General features: G+C 45.9%; 1 protein-coding gene across 4 annotated transcripts in view; it reads right to left on the minus strand.

Moving 5' to 3' along the window:
• Window positions 1–27,737, minus strand: part of TNPO1 (transportin 1) — a 78,059-nt gene that overhangs the window by 20,014 nt on the left and 30,308 nt on the right. For 3 of the 4 annotated variants that reach the window (XR_009244362.1, XM_058656406.1, XM_004586159.3), the window contains exons 2-11: window positions 27,200–27,313; window positions 25,462–25,537; window positions 21,387–21,536; window positions 13,728–13,834; window positions 12,101–12,234; window positions 8,286–8,367; window positions 4,844–4,966; window positions 3,256–3,374; window positions 951–1,011; window positions 206–374 (exon numbers count right to left, since the gene is read on the minus strand). Coding sequence is in view for 3 of the 4 variants with exons in the window: in XM_058656406.1 (XP_058512389.1) it covers window positions 206–374; window positions 951–1,011; window positions 3,256–3,374; window positions 4,844–4,966; window positions 8,286–8,367; window positions 12,101–12,234; window positions 13,728–13,834; window positions 21,387–21,536; window positions 25,462–25,537; window positions 27,200–27,313 (1,135 nt within the window). In the remaining variant the exon portion in view is untranslated. Of the gene's footprint in view, window positions 1–205; window positions 375–950; window positions 1,012–3,255; window positions 3,375–4,843; window positions 4,967–8,285; window positions 8,368–12,100; window positions 12,235–13,727; window positions 13,835–21,386; window positions 21,537–25,461; window positions 25,538–27,199; window positions 27,314–27,431; window positions 27,624–27,737 lie in introns of those variants that run through there. The other variant, XM_058656405.1, reaches the window with a different exon arrangement.

Genomic DNA, 27,737 nt, shown 5'->3' on the forward strand with positions numbered 1-27,737 from the left:
CCTTTCCAATAAAAATAAGTAAATCTTACTGATAGTGACCTAGGGCTGCAGGAGAATGGTTGATGAAAAAAAAAAGTGCTCCAATATTGATTACAGTGCCGGCTGGACATATCTGGGTACACAGTACACACCATGGACCTGCACAGAATGTGAGTCATAGCTCCATAAAGTTATCAGAAGAGCCAATGGTATTCCCTCTCCTTACTTAGATTCCAGTCAGAAATAGTGTCGTCGTCATCAATTTCATCGTCCTCATCGTCGTCCTCCTCAATCCCATCCTCCTCGTGCTGCTGAGCCACCGTCCTGGACCGATGGAAGCGTGGCCTAATGTCCTGCTCACTGTCAGGAATTGTTTCATCTTCTTCAACATCACCCTGCAATTTTTTTTTTTTTTTTTTTTTGCAGGGAGGGAGAAGATATTAGTAGCTCATAATACATACACGGGTATATACTATCAAAATACCCAGAAATAGAGCTGTGCTGCATTCGGAAATTCATTTCCTGATTAAGAATCACTCCTTCTGTAAACTTTCGTGGAGGGTAGCTAAGTAACACCTGCCAGGGTTATGGGACAAATTCACTATAGTGTCTCCCAAGCCCGTATGGAATCAAACCCCAGATCAGCATATTTAAGATGCAGTGCCTTACTCTGCAATTAAACCTCTGTAGTCTAGTATATACAATAGCAAGCCTACTTCTATAAAAACTATTCTTTAAAAAAAAAAAAGGTCAAAATTGGAAAGAGACAGGCAGAATCTCCCACCCAGTGGTTTTCTTCCCACACAAAGGCCAGGGTTGGGCCAGCCTGAAGCCAGAGCTCAGTGCGAATATCTTATGTTGGTGGCACGGATCCAGCTACTTGGTCATCAGATTGCGGTAAGGGCCCTATACAAAGTCTACATGTTTGTTGCTCAATCCCAAAGATGCACTAAGTGAAAAGGTTTCCTTACCTTAAGAAGGATAATGTCAATATCTGAGTACTTCATGCCATTCACTAACACAGGAATCAACCTATCAAGAAATCAACACGACATCAAGATTTATGCTTCAATAAAATTCAACAAACTTATGCAGACTAAAACCACCACCAGCTTCTGGGCACACCTCAGACTCCTACCCCGTGAGCTGCAGGCACACTGACAGACAGAGGGCAGCAATGGGATTCCCAATGCCCCAGCGCAGTCTAAGCAATGCCAGCAACGCTCTAAGTTCTTCTGAGTCCACAAACGCAAAGAGTAACAGTAATTCAGCACTACTGTACTTGAGAAGACTTCAGAAAGCTTGTGGGAAAAGCAATTGAAAGTTGACTTTGGTGCAACAGTTTTGAAAGACATGCCATTGTTTCATAATGCATTTTCTGTAAGTATTTTGAAAACCTCTAGTAGGCAAGGAGTTCAACTTTATTTTTGCACCAAATATATTGTCAAATGCTTATTTTAATCTATTAGAAAGGCGGGGGGGGGGGAGAGAGAGAGAGAAAGAGAGAGAGAGTGAGAAAGAGAGAGAGAGAGCGAGCTGTTCCATCTGCTGGCTCACTTCACCAACACCCACCTGATCAGGTCAAATTCGGGGGGACTGGAACTCAGTCTGGGGTTCCCTCATGTGGCAGGGGCAAAGTGTGCCATACATTATTTGTTGCTTTCCAGAGTAACGGAGACTCTAGGTACTCCCATGTGGAGTATGGGGATCTCAAATGGCTGCTTAACCCACTGTGCCACAGTACCTGTCCCCCAAATCAAACTTCTAATCTCATTCTCTGTGGACACTGCTCCCACTGAACATAAACAAGATGCACAGTACACAGAACCAGGTCTCTCTGGACTTCTGACAGTTAAACCATTGATGATCTTTGCCAACGATTTCAGTGAAACACTGAAGGCAGGTTTGAGACTGAAAAATTTTACATACTTGGCAAGAACTGATCTAAAGGCAGACTGCAGCCTCATCGACTTCTTGAAGTTTAAGACATCAGAAATTGCAGGAAGTTAAAAAGTTAGGCAAAGAAAAAGCTGAGACAGAGACTACTGTCTGAATAAGGCTCTGGGGACAAGAAAAAAAAAAAAAAAAACCATTGTCTAGACCGTAAACAGAAAGAACGGTTGAAGAGAGTGCAACTCATGAAAATGCATCTGAGTTTTGGGACAGGACAAAGGGTCACCTGCTTTGTCTGTGAAGTAAGTACAAGCACTCAAAGTGAAGAAGTCCCCAGGGCTGAGACAGGCATACGCACTCCGGTACACTGAAGAAGCAAGCTTGTCTGGAACAAACATTGGCACACAGCGGGAAGGCGCCACTTGGTGAGGAAGACTAGATTTGCATGTCAGTAACTCAGTGTAATTTTCCTTAAATAATGGAAAGGTCCGCTTTAGCAGCAAAGGAGGAAAACAGTCCAGTTGATCCCGAGTAGGGGAGACACAGGACAGTCGGTACGGTTTACCTGCGATCATGTTTGTGACAGGGAGCATGAATGTGAGATTAGGAGAGCACAAGGAAGTGGCTGGTAAGGTCTGCCAGGAATCAGAGCCTGGTCAAGTCCAGTGAGTAGGAATAAGAGGCTGCCAAGTGAGTCATGGGTGCTGACTGTGCTCGTGTGCCACTCAGGGATGCCTGACTGAGTCCCACCAAGCCAGGCAGATCACTAATTCTGAATATGTCTGACAGGAACGGAGCCTCTTGTGAAATTTCAGTTTTAATGCAACATTTAAATACCAATAACCAATTTCAATGAATACTTAAACATGCAGCAGACACTGGGTTGCCTTACATGGGTAACTCAAAGCTCTAGGTTATGGCAACAAATTCTTTCCGAAATGCCCTGAATGTATGTATATGAAATGCAATACTTACACAGGAAAAACAATCCACAAAAACCAACAGAAATAAGACACTGAAAGTTTGCACGACACAAATACTAGCAACGGTTACTAGAGTGGTGACAAAAAAAAAAAAATTTCTACAATTTTCCCCATGAAAAAATTTTATTCCCCAAAAAAGGTAAGCTTAGATTTAATTTCAAACTCCACTAGAGCTCACTGTCAAATTCAAAATTATAATTTAGAATAAACCATCCCCATATAGTTTCAAAAAATATTAATTACTTATTTAAAAACGCCTTTGCCTGTAACCAACAGCAAAATTAAGCCTGGCTTCTTCAGGAGGCAATTCCTTGATGCTGAAAGAATTGATTCTGTGAAGACCTAATGGAGAGGACTCGCTGCTGTGAGAGAAAGCAGCTTTACGGGGCAGGGCACTTACTTAGGGAGATGCCTCACAAGCACATCCTTGCATATGGGCTGCTCAGCCAGAGTGAGCCAAAATTCACAGGCTTCTAACGCCACGTTTTCATCTTGATCTTGGGTCCGCTGCAGCATGTACTGCAAACAAACAATTCTTAATATTAACCAGTTTAAAGTCACACAATTGCTTTCCATCTCAATCCTGCATTATTATGCCTCTGCAATTTTTATGATGTTTTTCTTCTTTTTTTTTTCTTTAGAGATTTTTATTGGAGAGGCAGACTCCATTTTTTCAGAAGAGAGATGGAAAGATCTCCTATCCGTTGGTTTACTCCCCAAGTAGCCACTATGGCCGGAGTTGAACTAAGATGAGCTGATCTGAAGCCAGGAGTTTCTTCTGGGTTTCCCACATGGGTGCAGGGTCCCAAGGCATTGGGCCGTCCTCTACTGCTTTCCCAGTCCACAAGCAGGGAGCTGAATAGGAAGTGGAGCAGTCAGGACACAAACTGACACCCACATGGGATCCCATCACTGGTAAGGAGAGGATTAGCCAATTGAGCCACTGTACCAAGCCCTACTGATTATAAACTATACACTTAGGTATTAAAACAAACCCCCCAAAATGAGTCTAAAATGCAGCTAAATCTAAGAACCACTGCTGTAGAATGTTGTCCAATTAAAAGTGTTCAGTACAGGCATTATTTATGAAAATATTATTTGAAGTGTATTTCATGAAATCATTTTTGAAATGTATTAATAATGAAATATTAAACCTTAGATGAAGATAACTTTACCTTTCTTAAATGCTATTTTTATAAAATAGGTATTAAAAGCTGTCTCTTTTATGTACATTTTCACATAAAGTGATATATAATACTAAAACTACAGAATTTGTTTTGTTGCGAAATAGTAGTGGTGTTTCCTAGCATGACTATGATTTGTAGCTTTCCACAAAGCACGCTTACTTTGTCTTGTAAAATTTATGAAGCTACAATCACTGTGATTTCATACCTTGGGCTGAAATTGGGGTCAACTGATAAATTCCTTACATACAACCTATCCTGAACTGGAATGTGTCATGTGACATAACACGGCAACACAACAGATGTTCCAGGCCAGCCCCTAATCACACGCTATGTCTTACCCCTTTGCTTTTGAACACTGCTGAAAAAAGAAGCTGTGGCACTGTGAATTAAGATTCTAACTCTCCCCTAGCAATTGATACAACTTCTTAATTTTCTGATTAAGCACAAGCTCTCAACACTTTCCACAAATCCCACCTATTTGTTTTGAGAGAAAGGGCCCTTAGTGAAAATGTCACTTAGGCTGTTCCGTCTCCACACTACCTTGCCAATGCCTAACAGCGCTTACACCAGCTAGCCGTTCAAATCCACAGCTTCCTCCTCCTCTTCTTTTTAAAGCTCATAAAACAAAATCACCATTAAGACAGTTATAATGCTTTCTTTAGTCCCTTAATTAACAGTATGAGATAGAAAGCAATGGTTTTACACTAAACATTGTGTGTTCAAGTTTTTCTCAGGGGAAACAGGAGTTTCTCAGGGGAAACATTGTGTGTCCAAGTTTTTCTCAGGGGAAACAGGAGTTACCTCAACTATGTTGTGCATGTGAGGGAGCAGGCGATCCATTCGCACTTCCAGCAACATCACAAGTGCCCGGCACACATTTTTCCGTACCTCTGGCTCTTCATCACCAGCCAAGGCGAAGAGATTCTATTGCAAAAGAAATACATTGCTTTGTAGTTTTAAAATTTCAACACTAGAAAGACCTACAAACAGTAACATATAATCTCCAAACTGATATTTAAAGAAGCCCTAAGATATAAAAAAAGGACTTAATTAATTGGCCTGCAAAACTTTATTATATATGAAGCAACACAGGTAAGGAATAAATGCTAAAGATTATATTTTTGATTAAAGGTGAAAAGCCATTCTTCCCGATACAGTTAAATAGGTTGTGTTTTGAGGCAATTTTTAATTTTAAAGAATGAAACCATGTCATCCAGACACAGGGGCAATTACCCAGCTCCTCTGGAAGCAGACACAGTCACTGTGACAATGTGATCTAGCCTTCAAAAGCACGGTACGGAAAGACGCAGGTTCAGGTTCCGTGAGAGCACCCCCAGCGGGGAGATTAACACTGCCGTCTTCACAAGGGAGTCCTGAAGTGCTGCTGTGCACCAGGTCAGCTACTTTAGAAAGAAGTATTAGCCACATGCTGAACCCAAGTCTGGAGAAAGGAGAAGTTGGGTACTAGCGGGCCAGCGGGGGGACTCATCAGGCTGACTCCAATTTCAGTCACCAACACGCAGTCTCCTGCAGAGGCTGCAAGCAAGCTCGGGAGAAAACAAGACAACAAACCCTTCCCCACTTCACGCACAAATCCTATTTTACTTAGATACACACATATACATGAGTGCCTTAAAACCAGTAAAAAGCTCATTAAAAAATAAGTAATATCTCCAATGTGTCCCACTGCCTTTTTCCAGGATATCACAGAAATGTCTCCAAAATGCTACTAGAAATCTTACCACAAGAAAGACATGGGAGAAGTTCAGTGATTAAAAATAACAATATGTGAAGCACCATCGCAGCATTTGGGAAACTTTTTTTTTTCCCCAAGTTTTGCCTCTACAGTGGACAGTCTCTTATTCTTCAGGTAACCAGGTTTTTACAAGGCAGAGAAGAAAACTTTCCACAGCAGGCATGACTTAGCATATTAGACATGGGTTTCCCACTATATTCTACTGGAAGGACTCAGTAGCAACTTCTTGGGAGGGGGGTCCACTGCCATTACCCTGCACTGGCCACGGTTACCATGCCAATCCGATGTGTGACAGGAATGCATTCATAACCAACACACTTTTCATCAGTGTTCAGTCATACTTAGCACACAGAACCCCCGCTGATCACTGGCAACAGGAAAATAATTAGTCCAGTAAATTACCATGGAGGACCTTGTGCGTGTCTACAATCCCGTGGGAAGGAGACCAGGATCAAGCTTGCGGAATCACCAAATAGTAAAATCAACAAATCAACAAATAAAAATTACCCGGTGAGCACAGTCTTGTGGAATTTTGTTCTTAGAGAACTTAAAAATAAGCTTTCTTTCCTTGTAAGACACTGACACATCTACCATTCTTCTTTCTATTAAGCTATGAAAAGAATGTAAACAAAAACCACTACTGTAATATAACAGAAACTACTATTACTTCTAAAAATAAGTAGCAACATGAAGTACTTATTTCATGGCATGGGTTTTTCCAATTTACTGAAGAAATTAGCTTTACTATCCCACAGGGTAAACTAGGTATTAGATCAAGTGACAGACTACAGAGCATCAGTTAAATCAACTAAAATGCCCACACACGGCCTGGCGCAGTAGCCTAGTAGCTAAAGTCCTCGCCTTGCATGCACCGGGATCCCATATGGCTGCTGGCTCATGTCCCAGCGGCCCAGCTTGCCATCCAGCTCTCCACTTGGGCCTGGGAGAGCAGTAGACCTACAAGGCCCCAAACACAGGAGACCCAGAGAAGCTCATGGCTTCCGGCTCCAGATTGGCTCAGCTCTGACAAGTGTGGCCACTTGGGGAGCCAATCAGGAGACGGAAGATCTTCTCTGTCTCCTCTCTTCCTCTCTGTAAATCTGACCTTCCAATAAAAATAAATAAATCTTTAAAATAAGCAGCAGTCTTACTCTAAGCTGATAATATTGAACACTACACCCCATCACCTCTGATTGCAACAATACTAAAAATACCTTGTAGAAGTAAAATCAATGCAGCCCTCAGCATCAAGTACACAGCCTGACTCATAGGAGGGACTCCATGAAAGTGTGTACGTGTATATAAATTTATTTATAAGATTTATTTATTTTTTTGGAAAGGCAGATATACAAAGAGGAGGAGAGACAGACAGGAAGATCTTCCATCCGATGGGTCACTCCCCAAGTGGTCGCAACAGCTGGAGCTGAGCCAATCTGAAGCCAGGAGCCAGGAGTTCCTCTGGGTCTCCTACATGGGTGCAGGGTCCCAAGGCTTTGGGCCATCCTTGACTGCTTTCCCAGGCCACAAGCAGGGGGCTGCCGGGACCAGAACCGGCGCCCACATGGGATCCCAGCTCACACAAGGTGAGGACTTTAACCACGCTATCGTGCTGGTCCCAAAGGTAAATGTCTACAGGATCTTTATCTTAGTCTGTTGACAAGAGACATCCAATACAGAATTATTCAACTATTAACTGCGAAGAAAACAAGAACAAAATAACATTTTTCTAACAGCAGTATTAACTTGAAAGAAATTAAGAAATCTGATGACTATTGAAGCGAAAAGTGCTTTCTGCTGCTGTTTTCAAACACCAAAGCTTCTGAAAAGAACGTATACGGTTCACATCTGGTCAAGGCCAGCACCTGTTGCTCCTGAGGTCTGCAGAGGCTGCAAGCAAGCTTGGGAGAATTCAGATTTTTTTTTTTCTGGACACCTCTAGTTTTAGGAAACCCATTAACATGAAAGCAGAGACATCACTGCTTAGATGTGTTCTGAGACACTGCCTGTTGGGAGGTGCCAACAGAACACGCTCGCACAAAGCTAAGCCAAGCGGTGCACCTGCTACACCCACAGGCTCTCTGGAGCCACTGTCACGTGCGCTCTGTCCCGGATGGAAACAGGGATCGCACCACCTTTTCTTTAGTCTTTGCCTCCTGATTCTTTATGGAGCAACTTCCTCCAACTCGTCATTTTCCATTTTCAAATACTATATGTAAGTCAGATGATTCAATTTCTATATGGGATTTAAATAGCACAGCGAGATTATTTTAATAGTAGGTATATACTAAACACCTTCAAACCACCCAAATGTTTATGAAACAAGTAAGAAAATTGCGAACAAGGTCTTTTATTTTCAGCCAATGCTGTGTCCAATTTTAACGCTATCAGAAGTAATTTAATATTGACAGTACACAATAGTCATAAAATAGATCCAATACAGCAGGTATTACTTAAGCTTTTCAAAAACAAAATGAAAGCAAATCTTACCTCAATGAATGCATCAATGTGCAGCATGAGAGCTTGGGTCCGACTGATGATAAACTGATTCACACACGCAACAGCATGAGACCTACAAACAAAGTTTAAAGTGTAACATACACCCACGGGGCCTTTTCTGTCTACAGAAGACTGGTAAGAATGTAAATATTCATTCATAAAATCATGGTATACACAGATCAATATGTACATACATGCACTAAAAGAAATCAGTCAAATCTCTGTGTATCAACAGAGAAAGAAGGTGAATGATAAAGTGAGGAAAGAGGTACAGAACAACACTATACCTTAGTCTAAGGAGGTGAACAGTGGCTGAAAGGGAATGTGCGAATGTTTAATGGTACATCTCTGTAAAGAGCAAGAACTTGGTACATGGGCACAATTTATTTCATTCACCTACAGAATTTAAAATAGCATTATGGCATATACACAATTCAATCTTCCAGCAACTTTGTTTGGTCTACATTCATTTTCCATTGCTTACATTTCTTCCCTAATCCAAGTAGGTAAACTATCTGGAAACCTATTTGGTGTGCTGGATACTGTTCACCACCCACAGCAGCAGAAACCCAGAATCCCCCAAACACCATCAGGGGAAATCAAATGAATAGAGTAAGTAATGCAATGGGATATCACATGGTCAAAACAAATGAGCCATAGTGATACAATGTGGATGAATCTTAGAAACACTAAATAAAGTCATTGAGGATTTAAAAATAGAATTTGCATATATTAACAAGGAAAAAGTTAAGAAAATGCAAGGAAAGGATAAAGTTGAGATTCACATATAAAACCATATGTGGGGGCTGGTGTTGTGACACAGCAGGTGTAAAGTGGCCATCTGTGATGGGCACCAGTGTATCCTGGCCGCCCCACTTCTGGTCCAGCTCCCTGCTAACAGCCTGGAAAATGCAGTGGAAGATGGCTCACGTGTTGGAGCCTCTGCCACTCACGTCCAAGACTGGGATGAAGCTTTAGGCTTCAGCCGGCTCTGGCCCTGGCCATCGCTGCCATCTGGGGAGTGAACCGGTGGACGGCTGTTCTGTGTCACTGACTTTTAAATAAATCTCAAAAACAAAACCAAAAAACCCTACATTTTACTGCTTTTTTTCTATAAATGCCACAGTTGCTGTGAGGAGCAAAACCACTTAAAAGTAGATGGCGAACGTGAGTTACACTGTGTTAACAAGGTATTACATAGACAACGATATAAACATGGAAATGCTTGGGGAAGTATTAAAATGAACGGCAGACAGAGTCATTCTCTCAAATGTGCATTTAAAAGAAAAGTGAATGAGAATAAAATATACAATAGTTCGGTAGGACATTATATCAACTCAGTATTTACCACAGAATGTCTTGTTCAAGTTTCAACAAAATGATCACCTACAAAGTTCTCAAGAATATTTACCTACATTCACACTTAGCAATGGGGCTACCAATTATATCAATTTTCAGGAATAAGTTTTGGATTTTTCTGTTTTAACTGCTGAGAACGTATCATAAAAAAAGTTAACTTCCTAGAAGTGAAGTATGAAACCTCACCCTGTCATCACCAGAGTTCAAGGAGGAGAACTGGGGAATACGAACTGAAACCTTGCTAATGCCAGGAAGAATTATATTCTATTTTGAAAGCATACGATTTGAATGTATGATTAAACAGTTTCTACTCTAAGTACAGCATAATTAAGTGCTACTTAAAACTTTTATTTTAATAGAATTTAAGCAAGAAACACCGATTCCCAATTGCCCTCTGGCTACACTACTCTCATCCCACTGAACAGAGCTTAACATATCGCAATAAACTCCCATGTGATCAAGGTCCCCTCACGGACTTGTGCCTTACTGGAGGCTTCTCTGCTGAAAACCACGCAGCACGGACAACTGCAAGCAACAGAAACGTAAGCATTAACATGCACAAGACAGAACAAGACACCCAGACACAAGTGAGGAGTTTTGCCTCACAACTGCATGAGAACAGCCAGACAGCAGACCGACAGGACCACTGATGATGCTGTAGCTAGAAGGCTAACATTCCACACACAATCTCGCAGTTATCTCATCAATATTCTTCCAGCAGCTAGGGAAACAGAAAGCAACAGAGCAAACCAGGCTCATTTCAGGGATGCTCAAAGTCCTTACACTGGGCCTGGCACAATGGCTCAATAAGCTATCCCTCCCCCTTCAAGCATCGGGATTCCCTACAGGCACCAGTTCATGTTCTGGCTGCTCCACCTCCAATCCAGCTGCCTGCTTGTGGCCAGGCAAAGCAGTGAAGCTGGCCCAAAGCCTTGGGACCCTGCACTCATATGGGACACCCAGAAGAAGCTCCTAGCTCCTGACTTTGGATGGGCTCAGGTTTGGCTGTTGTGGCCATCTGGGGAGTGGACCAGTGGATTAAAGATTTTTGCCTCTTGTCTCTTTAGATCTACCTTTCCAATAAAAAAAGTCTTTCCATGTATATGATAAAACAACTTTTTCATACTTAGATGAAAACTCTTCAGTTAAAAGTACTTGTTTCAAATATTCTCAGATTCAATCAGTCTACTAATCACAGGATGGAGAAAGCAGAGAACAAGCTTGTATGGAATTAAACTCGTGACAGACTGGAAAGAGAATGCTACTTAAGGGCATACTTTCAAAAGTTCTGAAAAGCGGAACCTGATTAATTTTGGTGCAAAAAATTTCAAAGTTCTTCTAAAAAAGGTGTCCTTGAAGAGTTCATGGAAACTACAAATAATGAGAAAAACTATGCATGGATGTTAATTTAATTTTATCATCAAAATAAAATTATCTTTTTAATTTCATTTTTGCATACACAAATTTTTAAAAAGGGTTTATCTGAAAGAGTTACAGATGGGGTTGGTGGCTAAGGGAGACAAACTGATTATCCTCTGGTTCACTCCCCAAAGGGCCACAATAGCTGGGGTTGGGACAGGCAGAAACTAGGAAGTAGAGCTTCTTCTGCTTTCAAACCCCAAAACAAGTGAGTAAATGTGTTCTACAGGTAGAGATCAAGTCCTGGCTGCGCTACTTCTCATCTGGGGCACTAAGGGAAGCAACAACGGATGGCCCAAGCGCTTTGGCACCTGCACCCACAGGAGAGACCCAGAAGGAGCTCCTGGCTCCTGAATGTGGACCGGTCTAGCCCCGGCTGCTGTGGCCACTTGGGAAGTGAACTAATGGATGGCAGATCTTTCGCTCTGTTACTCTGCTTTTCAAACAAATCCTTAAAAAAACAAAAAGACTTATTTGAGAGGGAGGGAGGGAGGGAAGACCGTGCAGTTGCTGATTGACACCCCTAACAGCCACAGCATCTAGAGCTAGGTCATGACAAATCTAGGATCCAGAAACTCCACCCAAGTTTGCTATGTGTGGCCCACCTTCCATGTCATCAACAGGAAGCCAGACTGAGGCACAGCAGCTGGGTCTCCCAACACTGCAAGTGGTTGCTTAGCCCTCTGTCCTAACACTGGCTCCTTTGTAGACTTTCTGAAGTATCTTCAAATGCTTAAAGCACAGAAACTCACAATCTTACAGCTGATAGTCCTGCTCCAACAGATAAGCATATACATCTGTTTTATTGGAGGAACTTTGATTACATAGCCACAAAGGAAGGTGTGTGAACTTGGCAAGGTTGGCAACTGAAGGAGGTAGAGAATTACATCGTACGTGAAATAGTATTTCATGAGTAGTGACTAAAGCAGTAAAATTTCCATTCACCTTTGTAAAACATCGTATTAGGAAATGCCACTCCAGCAGCAGCTAGGCTCACACCAAAGGTCATAAATCAGTGCTAACGTTACCTTATTTTGGGGCTGCTATGCTTGAAGAACTGTAAAAATTTAGGAATCATGATGTTGAGAGGACGATCTAGAACATCACTATCTAAAATCTCGGCCGAATCTTCACATATCTTCTGAAGGGCACCGAACGCTCCCTGGAAGAAACAGCCGAAGTCATGACAAACGAAGACAGTTAAGAGCAAAATATGGATTAATGTATGAAATTTTTGATAAAGATGATTAAATAACCTAACCCCTAAATCTCACTCTTAAACAGCTGTGTCATCAAATTGGCCTCTTGGTAAATTCACACAGAAGTCTATTTAACCATTTCACCGCCTGGTTTCATCAGCACTGATCTGGTGCTTATTCTTGCTGGTTCAATTTAATGTCCACAAGGTCAAGTACTTGAAGGTCTCTCAGATGTCCTTTTCAGGATTACGACACATTAAAATGTTACATTTGGATGCTTTTAAGCTGAAAATTTACTTGTCAGGTGAAAATGACTACCAGAGAATATTATTGGTTCTTTAAGAAATATTTTTTATTTCTCAAAGACTGTTGAACTGAAATTAAAGGTCACCTTGTTACCTATGACAAAAACAAAACAGGAAAGCACCTGCTTAACCTCTGCCCTTTTATGGTTACCATCACACTGGAACACTGTGCGCATGGAAGCCATAGAGGATGACTGCTCTTCAGACTTGCTGTAACCTTGTTTCCCAAGGCATTACTGTGAGAGTATGAAGAGTATGAAGGATAGCTTTTTTTTCCTTTGAGGGAGAGAGACAAGTGATTTTGTAAACAACACTGTGCTGACGACTCTCCCTCTCCTAGCTCCTCTTCCTGCTCCCCCCTTCCCAGGACATGCCAGGCAATGAAGTGCCAAGCCCTAAGGCGGTAAGGTTGTTCCTGCGCCGCCTCTGCCTCCCAGACCTGCTCTGTTGTGAAACGGAGGGGCCTCACTGCTATGCAGTCACACAGCTACGATGCTCTCCACCTGCGTGCAGCATTTCGGTAAATTCAGTCTAACTTTAAAGATACCACATCAGGGGCTGCTACCCCCAGCGGCGCAGCCAGCTAATCCTCTACCTGTGACGCTGGCATCCCAGACGGGTGCCAATTCATGTACAGGCTGCTCCATTTTTGATCCAACTCCCGTTAATGCACCGGAGAAGGCAACAGAGGATGGCACATGTCCATGGGTTCCTGTGCTCACACTGGAGATCCAGAAGAAGCTCCTGGCTCCCAGCTTCAGACACGCCCAGCTCTGGCCATAACAGCCATTTGGATGGTAAACTAATGGATGGAGGATCTCTTTCTCTCTAATTCTTTCAAGTAAATTCAACTGCCCTTCCCGAGGGACCCCAATAACCAGGCCTGGGCCGGTCCCAGAGCAGAAGTCAGGTGACGCAGAGACCCGAGCACTTGGGCCGCTTTCACCGTCTTCCTAGACACACTGGCAGGTAGCAGCCAGGACTCACTATGTGATGCCAGCGTCCCAAGCAGCAGCTCAACATGCTGGACCACAGGACCAAGCCACAAGTTGCTAAGTTTTGAAGTCAGATATTTCAGAGAAAGCATCTTGGAGACTGTTAGCACACAACAGGACAACAGAAGGAATGATGTATGAGGCAAACCTCCTTACCTCACAGGTGTTGTAATCTTCAGAATCCAAGAGGCTACAAAGCTTTGGTAAGAGATCAGGCCAGTTCTGTAATTCTCCCTTGGAGGCTATGGTTGTAATCAGAATACCTGGAAAGAAAATGATGTTTTAGGAAACCTGACTGCATTGAGGCATCATGTGAGAGCACCTGTGCAGACACACACACTGCTTGAATGTGCCAAGTTAGATTTCCAAACCAAGTAAAAACTTCCACCCACAACCCTGCATCGGCAGCGTACCCAAGAGAACTGCACAGCATAAAGAGAGCTGCTTCCAGTTTCCCAACACTTCACCTTTCTAAGTCTGGGACAGTATTTTTTTTTTTCTTTTTAAATCACTTATGTACACAAAAGACTGCAGCTTATTCTTCTCTAATAATGGCATGGAAGGCTCCAACAAAATAACGCTTGTAAGTCTGTGAGGTTCAAATAAGACACAGTAAGAAGCCCCGGCTAGCTCCCAGGCTTACCTGGAATAGCAGCCAAGGACCATGGGAGAGGAAATCAAGATGAACATCATGTGAGAACAGTGATGCACGTCCACTGTCACCAATCCTGACCTTCAGTGTGGACAGGCCACACAAAACATATACTCATTATGCCAAGGACCAATCCCCACAAAAGGGATGGTGGATCTCGGGGGCTTGGTGGCGGACTGAGTGACTGTGTCATTCGGACTGGATTATTATGTCTGTGTTGGGTGGTAGATTCATGACAGCCAGTGGTTGTGTACATTCACAAAAATGCGCCACCAAAGCTTTATGTGAACACAAACACAATAGCCAACTCAAAAGTGCTGGGGAACCATGGATCTTTCAGTGTCATGAGAATAAGCCAAAATACCAATCTGTAAAAAGGAAGTTAGAGAAAGTACTTTTTTCAAAAGGTTATCTCAAAACTCCAGTGAGAAGCACATAAAATGCCTGGCACACACCGCGTGACAATTATCACTAAGAGTGGCTGGCATCCCCTGTGGGTGCTGATTTGGGTCTCAGCCGTTCCAGTTTCCATCCAGCTCCCTACTTGGGTTATCCTCTGCTGTTTTCTGCAGGCATTGAACGGGAAGTGGAGCAGCCAGGGCTCAAACTGGCACCCATATGGGATACTGGCACTGCAAACAGAAGCTGACTATGCTATACCAGGATCCTGGGCCCTACAAATATACTTAACAATATTTTTAATATACGCTAAGGTTGAAAAATGTGGTGAGCCTGTATTGTAGCACTTAAGCAGCAATGTCAGCTTTCCACAGAAACCATGTCTTGAGTCCTTGCTAATAGGCCTAGGAAAGTAGTAGTTTGTGGCTCAAGTGCTTGGGCCCCTGTACCCATGTTATAGAGAGGTCTGGATGAGGCTCCTGGCTTCGGCCTAACCCAGCCCCAGCCATGTGGGCAGTGAGCCATTAGAAGGACGGGGTGGGTTGCGGTGGGGTGTATGTCTCTCTCTGTAACTGCCTCACAGGCCAAGGGCCTTCCTCTGCTATTCTTCCCAGGCCATAGGCAGCAGGAGCAGCTGGGATTCAAACAGGCGCCCATGTGGGATGTTAGCATCACGGCGGCAGCTTTACTTGATATGCCACAGAACTGGACCTAGATGACATTCCAAGAATTTTCTGTCCAGACTGATGAGTGAGGAAGAACTGGTCCTCAATTTTTAGAAATCACTCTCTTCTACAAACACACAGTAATTGACTGAAAAAGCTAAAAAGAAAATGTATTCTCAAATTTATTTGTAGAAAGCACCAATGATTTTTAAAAACTAAGCTAATCATCTTTTTATGGAATGTAAACATGTATTCAAGCTCATGGTTAAGACATCCGATTTCCCCCACTGGGGTGGCCAGGCCCCAGACTCCCAAAGGTGGCAGAGCCAGCCGAGGGATCTGGGCTCCTCCCACCCTCCCGACCCCAGTCCCGGCCCAGGACCCCCTCCCTCCCTCCCCCTCCCCGTTCTGAGGGCACAGAAGGGGGCTCGCTGTTCTCCCACCTCTCCCAGACCCCCGGTTCCGAGGCACTATGTTGCAGATGACGCAGGAAGGGTGTGTCTGTGTGTTCAACTACTTGAAAATGTTAAGGCTGTGTCCCCAGAGCAACCTCTCCCCTTTTTGGGAGGACATTTTTGTAGGTCAGTACTTGCCTTCCACCACCATCACTAACCTGCATCAAAAGGAAGGTAAGCAGTAAAAAGGACCTTTCTTGTACAACAGGAAGCAAGTAATGTAACTGGTCAGGGTACTTACTTCAAGGTAACTGTTTCAGGCAGTTTCAGGCAGTTAATTTTACCTTTTTTTTTTTAAATTTGGAAGGCAGAGAGAGTCCCCCAATCCACTAGTTCACTTCCCAAATGCTTGTTAACAGGGTGGGACATGTGAGTGCCAGGAGCCTCAAACAGCACCCCATGCCTCCCAGCATCCACTAGCAGGAAGCCAGACTGGAAACAGTGGCTAAAACTCAACTGCTGGGAGGTGACATAGCGGCTGTGGAACATGCCAGCCCCTGGAAACTAAACTGCCTGAGTACTCACCACCTCCAAAGCACCCAAGTTCAAATACTGAACTAGGACTGCTCACCAGACAGAAAGTTTGTGGAAACATTACAAAATTCAAAAATTCAAACACTTCTGGTTCCAAGCACTTTGAGCAGAGGCTCCTCTAATTATGTACATGAGTGTGCAGACGGAAGAATGACCAAGTGGATCCATTTCCTAGCTTCACAGCACGCATGAGACTCGGCCAGTTTTGCTCATCCACACTGCTAGCCTGCCTACCTTCACAACCCTGACAAGTCACTGGGAAACACACTGCAGCTACATTTGGAGCCCTTACTCGTGCTTACGCGAAGTGGAATATGACCTAACTAGATGAAACCACTTGATTGGCTTATAGCTTAAAACTTCCACTGGCTTCTTAATATAAACTGGAATTTCCACCAAAAACATCTATCTCTCCCATCTCTGTTTTAAGACAATCAAATTATATTTTGAAGAATTTAAATATTGCCCAAGACAAATCTAGCACCCAAATAGGCTCACCAACTTTTAAGGAGGTGGAAAAAAAAACCAGAACTCACCAACGGTAACATCAATCTTCCTCTCCCTAATACTATTGCTTCTAACCTTTCAAACGAAGACACCAGGAACAGTAATTTGTATCAAATGGTAGTTAAATCATAAAATACGATAGGGAGAAAATAATCATATTTGCAATTTCTTCCTTTTCTAAAAATTTTTAAGAAAATATTCCTTTTAAAGGCAGACTTCTGGAGGGGAGAAAACACACTCTTCTACTTCCTGGTTTAGTCCTCAAATGGCTTCAACAGCCAGGGCTGGGCAGGCCAAAGCTAGCAGCCTAGAGTTTCTGAGGGGGCCTCTGGAGCCTGAGCCACCTGCTGATGCTTTCCCAGGCCTATTAGCAGGGGACTGAAATGCAAATGGTGCAGTTGGGATTTGAACTGGTGCCCATTTAGGATACTAGAACAGCAGGCACAGGCTTAGCCAGACACACCACAATAACAGCCCCTACTTATTTTCTTTAATTTTATTTTTGATGATGTTTACATGGTTGATTAGGGTGGGAAAGGTTGAAGAATAAGGGAAAGTGGGTGAGACCACTATTTTCTAATTGAAGAACACCCAAACCTCCCAATCGCCGCAGTACCCAGGGATGGGCAATAGCCACCCAATGTCATCCCAGGGTCCCCAGGGTGGAGCATCCTCTGAGGGCTCTGCTCAAGTGATTTCGGTAAGTCTGAGATGTTGTGGATCTCACAGATACAAGGATGAGGAAATCCTTCCAAGGTCCACTGGCTGACATAGTTCACCCAGAGTCTCCATTCATCCAGATAGTTGCTGTCAATGCTTGGCTGGGATAGCTGTCCAATTTGTTCTGCCCTCCTTCCTGTGCTGTGGTACCACATGTCCTCTGCAGGTCTCAATGGGACTGCCATATCCTCCATGTGCATCTGAGCATGCTGTCCACTGCTCCGCCTAAGCCACTGAGGAGGCCAGTTCTGATATATGCGCTCCACTATCAGACCAGAGTCTGTGATTCTCCCCGGGGTTGGAGTTCTGAGTCCAGCGGTTCATCTGGGGGACCCTCAAAGAAACCTTGACTGAGGTGATCCCAGACCTGGCCCTTGTGTGTGCTTGCCGGTAAGGGGTCCGGCTCTGTCTGTCCCCACACCAGCCTACGCACACACTGGTAGTTGCAATTGCTGGTTCAGTTCTGTCTCCAGCCCGGTCTTTTATATAAGACAATGGATGATGTGCCCAGCCCAACCCTGCCTACCACACACTCGGTCCTCACATACACCAGCAGGGGCTACAGCCTAGTGGCAGTAACCCCAGAAAACCCCCCACGTGGACTGCCCCAGCCCTGGTTCCTGTGCTTGCCAGTATGTGCAGCAGACTGGCCCAGTGTGTCACACATCCCATTCAGTTCTCATACACATCAATGAAGCCTAGCTCAACCCAACCAACCCCACTATCCAGCCCAAACTCATGTCATTGGGTACTACCGCCTTTCTAGCCAGGCCCACCTCCAGCCCTGGTTCTCACGCTCACCAGTGGGAGTTGCAGCCCAGAGAGGTGCCCAGTTTCCCTTTTGGGTTCACTCCCAGTCCCAGATCTTGGACTCTCCAGGTGGTTCTGCAGTCTAGCTTGACAGGACTTGCCCTCAGCCCCAGCACTTGCCAGTTGATGCGGTGACAAACCCCAACCAACCTGTACTTACTCTGACTCAGGCTTGCACCAGTGGATACAGGTGGTTAGCCCTGTCTGGCCTTGCCTGCCCCTTGCTGCTCCCCTACAGGCTTGCACCGCTCCCTCCAGGTCTCATGTGCGCTGTGGCCCAGTTTGGCATAGCCTGCCTCATCTTGGTATTTGCCAGCAGGTGCGCTGTAACCTGTCAAATGTCCAGCCCAATCTGCCCCTAGTTGCAGCTCATGCTGGTGGGTGCTGCAGCCCAGCCCAGACAGCCCTACTGTGAACTGGCTGGTGCTAGAGCCTAACCTGGCCTGTCCCACACCCTGTCCTGGTTCTCAGATCTCCCAGTGGGTGCTATGAACTGGCCCAGACTGGCCTGCCCCCAGACCTGACCTACATGTACACCAGCAGGTAGGGTAACCTGCCCTGGTCTGGACTTCTCCTATCCTTGGTTCTTGTGCTCACCTGCAGGGACTGTGTCCTGACAAGGGAGCTCCCCACACTTCTCCATCAGGTCTTCTCCAAGTGGCAGATCTCACGCACACTGCTGGGTCCTTGGCCCAGGCTTAGTTCCCCTCCTGTGGCAATGCCCTTGCCAAACTGGCCCACACCCATCCGTTTTCTTACTATTGGGTGCTATAGCCCGGTCACACTTGGTCCACACCTAGCTATAGATCTTGTGCGTGCTAGTGGTTGTTCTGACCCAGGTCAGTATAGCCCATCTCCCACCTTAGCCTTTGCCATCAGATACTGCAGCCCGGCCTGTGCTGTCCCTACTCTTGCTGGTGGGTGCTGCAGCCTAGTCCTGCATGACCTGCGCTCCTGGCTGGCTCCTGCACTTGCCAGTGTGCTAAGGTTTGGCCTGGCCAGGCCTTGCCCGATTTGCCCTCTTGCTGATAGGTGGAGCTACTTGCCCAGCCTGACTAGCACCCTGGTGTGAATCACATGTTCACCAGTGGGAGCCAAGTCCCACCAGGGGAGGCTCCCAGAAGGCTCACCCCACATCCAGGTCTCACATGAGCCAGTGGTGCCAGGCACTTGCCCAGCATAGTGTGCCCCCTTCAACTCAGCCTTTGTATGAGCTGGTTGATGTTGCAGCCTGGTCCAGCCTGGCCTATTCCCAACCCCAGCACAATGAGATCAGGGGGTTCCATGGTCATGCCTAGATTAGCCCATCACCACCCCGTTTTTAAGCAAACCAGTGGAAATTGCAGTTCCACATGTATGGGCCCACATATACCCCACAGCATCTGTTCCCAGACCTGGTTCTCATGTGCTGGTTAGTGCTCTGGCCCAGCTGAACAATACCCGTCCCTTGTTCCAACTCTCACTGGTAGGTACTGTGATCTAGCCCTGCCAGGTACCCCCAGCTACAGTGTGCACCAGTGATGGGCAGCGATCCACGTACACTAGCCTCAGGTCTCCCAGTGGGCTGGTGCATCAGTCTGACCCATAAAGTTCCTGCAAACTGCTGGGTCTCAGCCTCTTTGTTTACCTGCAAATATAGCAGCTTTGCAGATGGAAGTCCCCAGAAGCCATTCCTCACATGCAACATATTCCCACAGTGGTCCTCACTCCCACATATCCCCTTCCCTTCTCCCCTGGCAATCCACAGTTTGTGTCCAGGAGCGCATGTGTTCCCCAGCAGTCTTCTGGTGGGGTAGTGTGCTGGCCTGGGATCTTACCCCTCCACACACCCACGATCCAAGTCCATTCAAAGTTCCCCAAACCCAATGCACAAGGACAACAGGGCACCATGCTAACCTAGGGCTCTCCCATCCCCTCACCCACACAACCAAGCATGCTGGGAAATCCCTAGTCTCATTCTGGCTGCCTTGGTTTGAGTCCCCAGTTGCTGCTATCCCCCGGTCCCCTGCAAGCCCGCATACCCAGGTCCCCACAAATCCATGTACCCACAGCGGCAGCAGCCACCGCCCTGGCAGGCGCAACGGCAGCCCCTATGTTTCTACAACCTGTCCTGTCCAGTCCTGTCTCTTGATTTGCCATCTGTCAGAGGATTCCTACTTCTTTCCAAGTGCCACTGCAACACATATATGGTGCTTTTACTTCAAGATTTTAAGCCGAAAAGGATGGCCTACATGAGGTGTGTGTTTGTGAAGCGAGGGCCCATTTAAAGACCTAAGTATTCTCTTTTCTCCAAGTACAAATGCCTCCTACCCAGCCAATTTTAGAATCGGTGTTAATAATGGCATTGTTACTGGCATGAAGTCATACAGCATCTGCTTTATAGAACAGTAAGTTCCAAATCCACAACAAAAATTAAGGGCTCTTGTGCAAACTGACTGACCAGTTAAGCAACCAGCTAGAGCTTTCCAGGTGGGCCTTGTGTCAGCCACTCACGTCACAGTAGACCCAATGCTGCGCTTCAGGAAGATGGGGCACATCTGCCTACTCTGGTCTCACTGGATGATAATGCGTGCTTGCCAACAGCCCGTGTATTTATAAGCCCCTCCACTCCCAAGATCTCAACTCTGCAAATAGTCAATGAAATTGGCCGAGGGGAAAAAAAGGTTATCCTTAAGTGGCATATTTTATTGTTCAATTTCAGGTTTTAATAGATGCCCTATTTATAGGATAATGGGTTACATTTTTAAGAAATCAAATGTTATACAAACTGACACGACAAGGTTGTCTTTCTCTGAAGACTAAGGAATTCCAATCTGCATATTTAAAAAGGCAGATCCTAAACTGATAACATTAGTTGAAGCCCCATTTTAACTAGCTTTGATTAAGCAACTATCAGTGTTCTTGGAGAACTGAGACTTTATAGAAGTTAATATTTCAAAAGCATTTAAACAGCAATGAAAATTTTCCATCACAACTTTATGCTAAATGGATAATAAAAAGTACTATATAAATGGTCCATCATGTGTAAAAATCCAGTTACAAACTTGTTAAGACTGCTGCCATATTAACTTACCTACAGTGGCTCTGATCAGAGGAGAGGAGTCACCGATGTTATTTAAACATTCACTTTTAATAAAGTCGGTTACACCATTTGGAAAGTTCTGAAAATGCGCTTTCACGTTATTCTTTAAGATGAGACCACTCAATGATCTCGTGGGTTCATCTGCAAGGAAACAAGAGTACTGAGTTTCAAAGTCATCAACGTTTCGAACTACGTCAATGTGTCACATAAAAATATTTATGTTGAAAAGCTGATCGGGACCTTGCAGTTTGGTGTAACTGCGGGGTGGGGAGAGGATGGACTCAGCCATCAACATCTGCCATGATTTACAGTTCAGTGCTTTTTACCATTGACAGACACTGTCAGTTTCAGGACAACTCCTTGTTGCGGGAGACTGCTCTATGCATTACGTCTAGCAGCATCCTGGGCATAAGACGTTACTAATACCCTTCTGAGCCATGAGGATCCCAATCTGCAGCTAACACCAAGCCTCTCCTGGCGGGTGGCTGCCAATCTGCTCCTGCCCAAACCACTGGGGAGTCTGATCTAACTTTGTTTACATATAGCTACTGAACTCGAGCTTTATTAATTTTTTGATACAATCATAGATATGAAAGCACTAGTGCTAACTAAAAACACCCGACTGAAAACATTAAAGGCACAAAGAATGTATGAGATCAACCTCACACACATAGACAATTGTTGTGAATTTTGTATCACATTTTCGCCTGCCTCAGTTAAGAAACTCTCCCCAAATCTCCAAAATAATTTAAAAATAGAGCTTTAAGCCTAATACATTAAAGACAGCTTGAGAATGTCCTAATTTTTTTTCTTTTTATTGTAAAGGCAGAGCTTGGACAGAAAGAGGGAGTGCGTGTGCTATCTTCCACCTGCTGGGTCACTCCCTAAACAGCTGCAACCACTGGAGCTGGGCCAGTTCGAAGTCAGGAGTTTCTTCTAGGTCTCTTATACAGATGCAAAGGCCCAAGGACTTTGGCCATCCTCTGTTGTTCTCCCAGGCCATAAGCAGAGAGCTGGATCAAATATGGCGCAGTCAGGACTCTAACAGGTGCCCATACGGGACGCTGGCAGCAGGCATACTTAGCATACTAGGCCCTGCGCTGGCTCCTGTGTTTAATTTTTACGAGCTTGTGAGACAAGACTCCCCCGCCCCCACAAATTACGCAGAGGCCTTGCCAGATGCACAAAAGGAAACCCAAACTCTCAACCATGGGAGTCTGAGGCAGGCTGCAGGGCACATCTGAGCCACCAACCTCTCAAAGGGCTGCAAGAAATGAAGAACTGGCATGCTGATCACAACTTACAACTGTTAACACTGATGTTCTAACTATCTTACTAAAAATAAAAACTTTCTGGGCCCGGCACGATAGCGTGGTGGTTAAAGTCCTCGCCTTGCACACGCTGGTTCTAATCCCGGTGTCCCTGCTTCCCATCCAGCTCCTTGCTTGTGGCCTGGGAAAGCAGTTAAGGACGGCCCAAAGCCTTCGTACCCTGCACCTGCGTGGGAGACCTGGAGGAAGTTCCAGGCTCCTGGCTTCAGATCGGCTCAGTACCAGGCATCGTGGTCACTTGGGGAGTGAACCATCAGACAGAAGATCTTCCTCTCTGTCTCTCCTCCTCTCAGTATATCCGCCTTTCAATAAAAATAAATAAATCTTTTTTAAAAAATAAAATAAAAATAAAAACTATCCCCAGCTTGTTCTAGTTAATATGCCTCCAAAGTCTGGGACTGGCACAGACTGTGCCACTCGGGTCATCAGAGCAACACGACCCAGGAACACTAAGGCATCATCTGAAAATTCCCTCCGCTTTTCTAATACAACCATTCCAGGGAGCAACTGACACACTAAGCGCGCTGCACGTACTGTGCAAAGATTCAAACTAAGAAGGAAGTGAATAACCACCATATTAAACTTCCTCAAGGAATACTCTTGTCATCACATCACTCAATAATCTGGTCATGTAACTACTAAAGTAGCAAATATATTTGTTTACAAATGCACTACATATTTGTAATAAATGCTATAAGATAAAGAACTTAAAATTACTTGAGATATACAGGAAGAAGAGCAGGGAGCAGCGCATAGAATAGGGAGGGAGGTTTAATAAATCACAATATTAAGACAGCCTAAATCCAAACTATATATATTTTTTGTCCAGAATGTATGTTGAAAAGCCACCAAACTGGGTCTAGCGCAGTAGCCTAACAGCTAAAGTCCTCGCCTTGCACGCAGGGATTCCATATGGGCAATGGTTCATGTCCTGGCTGCTCCACTTCCCATCCAGCTCCTTGCTTGTGGCCTGGGAAAGCAGTCGAGGATGGTCCAAAGCCTTGGGACCCTGCACCCGCGTGGCAGACCTGGAAGAAGCTCCTGGCACAGATTGGCTAGGCTCTGGCTGCCATGGGTATATGGGGAGTGAATCACTGGCTGGAAGAGCTTCCTTTCTGTCTTTCCTCCTCTCTGTATGTCTAACTTTCCAATAAAAATAAAATAAATGTTAAAAAACAAAAAAGAAATCATGTATTGGAACCTGATGTGGTGGCTTATTCGGCTAATCCTCTCTGTATGTGCTGGGATCCCATCTGGGCACCAGTTGTCCTGGCTGCTCCACTTCCCATCCAGCTCCCCGCTGGTGGCCTGGGAAGGCACCTGAGACTGGCCTGAAGCCTTGGGAGCCTGCACCTGCCTGGCAGACCCTGAAGGGGGCTCCTGACTCCTAGCTTTGCACTGGCTCAGTGGTGCTGTGGTGGTCATTTGGGGAGTGAATCAGCGGGTGGAAGATCTTCCTGTCTCTCCTCTCCTCTCTGTCAATCTTTCCTTCCAATACAAATAAAAGTTGGAGGAAAACAATTCTGCTTTCATTTGCACTTGAAGAGAAACCATGTATGATATTTCTTCTACTAGAACACTACTGTATTTAAAGCTACTGCCTTTTTAGAACCTAGAGTTCTACATTTCTTATTAACGCCTCTCAATCATAAAACCCACAATTATTAACTTGAAAATCATTTGAGGACAATGCAAATGAAATCACGACACGAGGACCGAGTTCTCAAAATCTGAACACAAGACTGCCGAGTTCCTACAAGACCCGTGACCCGGCAGAGTCTGAGAGCTGGGCTGCTGGTCCAGGCAGCAGCCACCTCACAGCTCAGGTAGCAGCAGCAGCAGCAGCAGCATGTAGGAGCCTACCATGTCTTTCCGCACTCCCAGAGCAGCACAGCTCTCGGGAATCACGCCGTGGCCTTTCCAGGCACACTGCTCTCTGCTCTGGAAGCCAGCTGCTAGTAGCCCGTGTTCTGTGGGGGTACAGTGTTCCAGGGCACGCAGCACTCCCAGAGCACTGCCCACTACGGCGTAAGCACCTTGGGGACAGGGGGTTTTGTTTTGTATCGGCCTCCTAGGGAAGACTTGTGAAACAAACTCTAGCGGGACACATTCTGTGTGTCACAACAAGCAAACCATGCCATCTAGAAAGCAGATGCTTCATCAACTGTCACAGAGGCAAGTTACAGTCTGTTTAGAATGGTTAGTCAAAGCTTCCTATATACTGGCAGTGTTACTAGAGCTTAGAATGGTTCCTTTTGGGGCAAATTTTAGAGTAGCACTGAGCTATACAAGAGTGTGGGAACATGATGACGAGTTCAACGGCAACTACTCCTGGGAGACAGTGTATCTTCCACTTGGATTATACGACCTTTCAAACTTTTCTGCAGTGAACACACATACATTTAGGCAATTATTAAATCCTGCGTTCAAACTCTACATGAAAGGTGACCAGTCTCCATCCACCAACTCCTACGCACGCACTGAAGGCAGGCACCAGAGCAGACCTCACAACGTATTTTTCACTCGTAAAGAATGAGGGAATTTATTCCATAAATACCTAATTAACAACTGGACGCTTATTAAACATCTAACTGCTTACGGTGGCAGCCCTAGGACTCCCCATCCCACATCTGCGAAGCATGTGGTTATCCCAAAACAAAACCCTCTGAGATGAATAACAGGCTTCAACGGGTCTTAAAAACATTTAGACAGCTATTCACACAAATCCTACTTACCTTCAGATTTTAATTTTGTCAGAACAAAGATCAGGTAGTTGTTAAAATCTGGGTATTGATTGAGTTGTTCCAGTTTCTAGAACAAATAGTAGTTAAGGAAACTTCTCCGTAATCTAAGGAAGAAAACACTGTGATATTGTTGGTGCAAGAATATAGTTATTTTATCCAAATTATATTCAACAAACATAAGCAAGTTCCAGCTTCACGTTCAAAAGAGCAGAAACTTGTACGAAGATAACAGCTCTACAGGGTCATTTCCTCACCCACCCACCTCCCAGGGAACTCAAGTGTGCAGTCTTTGACACAACAGATTCTTCAAGATCTAATGCGCTTTCCAGCTGTGCTTTACAACAGAAAGGCTGAAACATCTTCACCCAACAAACCTAAACTTCTAACTCAATCCGTGAGGTACCCTACGGAGCTATCTGTACTAGCCGCTTATCACATATCAGAGTACCCTGGTCGTTTAGTGCTGTAATGTAAATTAGCAACATACACTCTAGTAAAACGTCAAGGTGTAATTACCAACCAGGAACCACTTCTTGCCTCAGTGAAGGTTAGCCAAGAGTAACAGTACTCCACGTGCTAATACATTTTCCATAAATATTTCCAGATAAAGTTTACAATTTAAGCTACACTCATCATTCCAGCCCATTTTCAAAAAGGGCTCGAATCAACACAAAATACAAACAACACTTTAATTCTTTAGGACACACAAAAGCGCGAGGGCGACCTTAGCACTATGGAGGTGTAAGGCAGAGGGTTATTTTTAGTAAAAACTCCGTTTCCCTGCCTGTCTCTGCACGAGCAGTCTGTTCTGTCTGCAGGCACACGGAATCAGCTGTCCCACTGGCCCCAGCACAGGAACAGGCACACAGGCAGTCTTCAGCAAACATGGGCGAAAACGAGAGAGCAGGAGATGCTGGGGCTCCAGGAGACGCCACAGCAGTTGTGGGCTTGGCTAATTTAAGAAACAAGTAATTGTGTCACAGAACACCTACGACTGTCAACTCGTGCTACTCCTTGAGCTATGACAACACGAATTAAGACTGAGCCATACCAGGGCTTCAGGCATTAGCTTCAACACACCTCTGACTACAAGCAGGACTCAAACAAGATGGCTTAAAAAAAAAAATCCCAGCAGATCTAAATCGTTATCCCCTCCATCTACACGGCAGTACTACATTAACCAAGAAGCTAGGCACTCATTAGTCATGTACTGATGGCCGCAGCCCCCAGCAGCGGGGAGGACTCGAACTCCCCCGTTCCTGACTGCACCCCAACAGCAGCGCCCAGGGCCGAGGGCTTCGGGCCCCCGTGCACGGCGCGCACCGTCCAGCTCCGGCGACCCAGGCGCCTGCCTGGACCGCTACACCAGCACCCCCGCTCGGCAGACGCTCAGATAATCGGGCGGCCAGCCTTGGGCCAAAGCTTTAAAAAGAAAATCTCACTCGAGTGCCAGGGAAGTCGCAACAGGTGTGCAGGCGGGCGGGCGCAGGGCGAGGCCGGGCGGGGACCCCTTCCGCCCACGCGTGGGTCCCCCGGCGCAGGGGCCTGCAGCGAGCCCCGAGCCCCGCGGCGCGGCGGTTCAAACCCCGCGCCAGCCCCACCATGTGGCCCGCCCGGGCGGCCCGGAAGCCGGCCGGAGCCCACGCGGCGGGAGCGGCCGGGCCGAGGGCCGCGTGCGAGGCCGGCGGGGGAGGGGCGCGGCGGGCGGCGGCCGGCCTGGGAAGGATACTTGTTGCACGGTCCTCTGGATGGTGGTGTCGGGGGACTGGGACTCCTTGAGCAGCTGCAGGATCTGCTGGAGCCCTTGCTCGTCGGGTTTCCACTCATACTCCATCTTGGTTTGCTGCAAATAAAGCCAGACACAGGAAGAGACGGCGCAAACGTGAGTCCCCGTGCACAGGCCCCGCGGCGGCCCGCGCCCGGCCTCCCCGCCGCCCCCGGCGCTCCCACACGCCGCCGACCTGCCTCGGGGGCCCCGGGGGGAGTCTCGGACGCGGAAAGCCGGCCAACTGCTCCCGCAGCCCGGCCGCCAACGCCTGCTGCTCCGCCGCGGCCGCCGAGCGCCAGGGCCGAGCACACTGAGTCACCGCGAATTTGCAATCTGGCCCCAAGATCCGCTCTCGGGAGCCCCCTGGGTCCTAGTGCCACGCAGCTGCGGCAGCCCAACCCGACTGCTCAAGTCCTGACCGAAACCTCTGCGAAACACCTGAGGGAAGCCGATTAAAAGTGGTGGGAAACCCAAGGCGCCGTCGGAATAATGAGCGAGC

Source organism: Ochotona princeps, chromosome 28 (genome assembly GCF_030435755.1).
Source record: "Ochotona princeps isolate mOchPri1 chromosome 28, mOchPri1.hap1, whole genome shotgun sequence".
NCBI lineage: Eukaryota > Metazoa > Chordata > Mammalia > Lagomorpha > Ochotonidae > Ochotona > Ochotona princeps.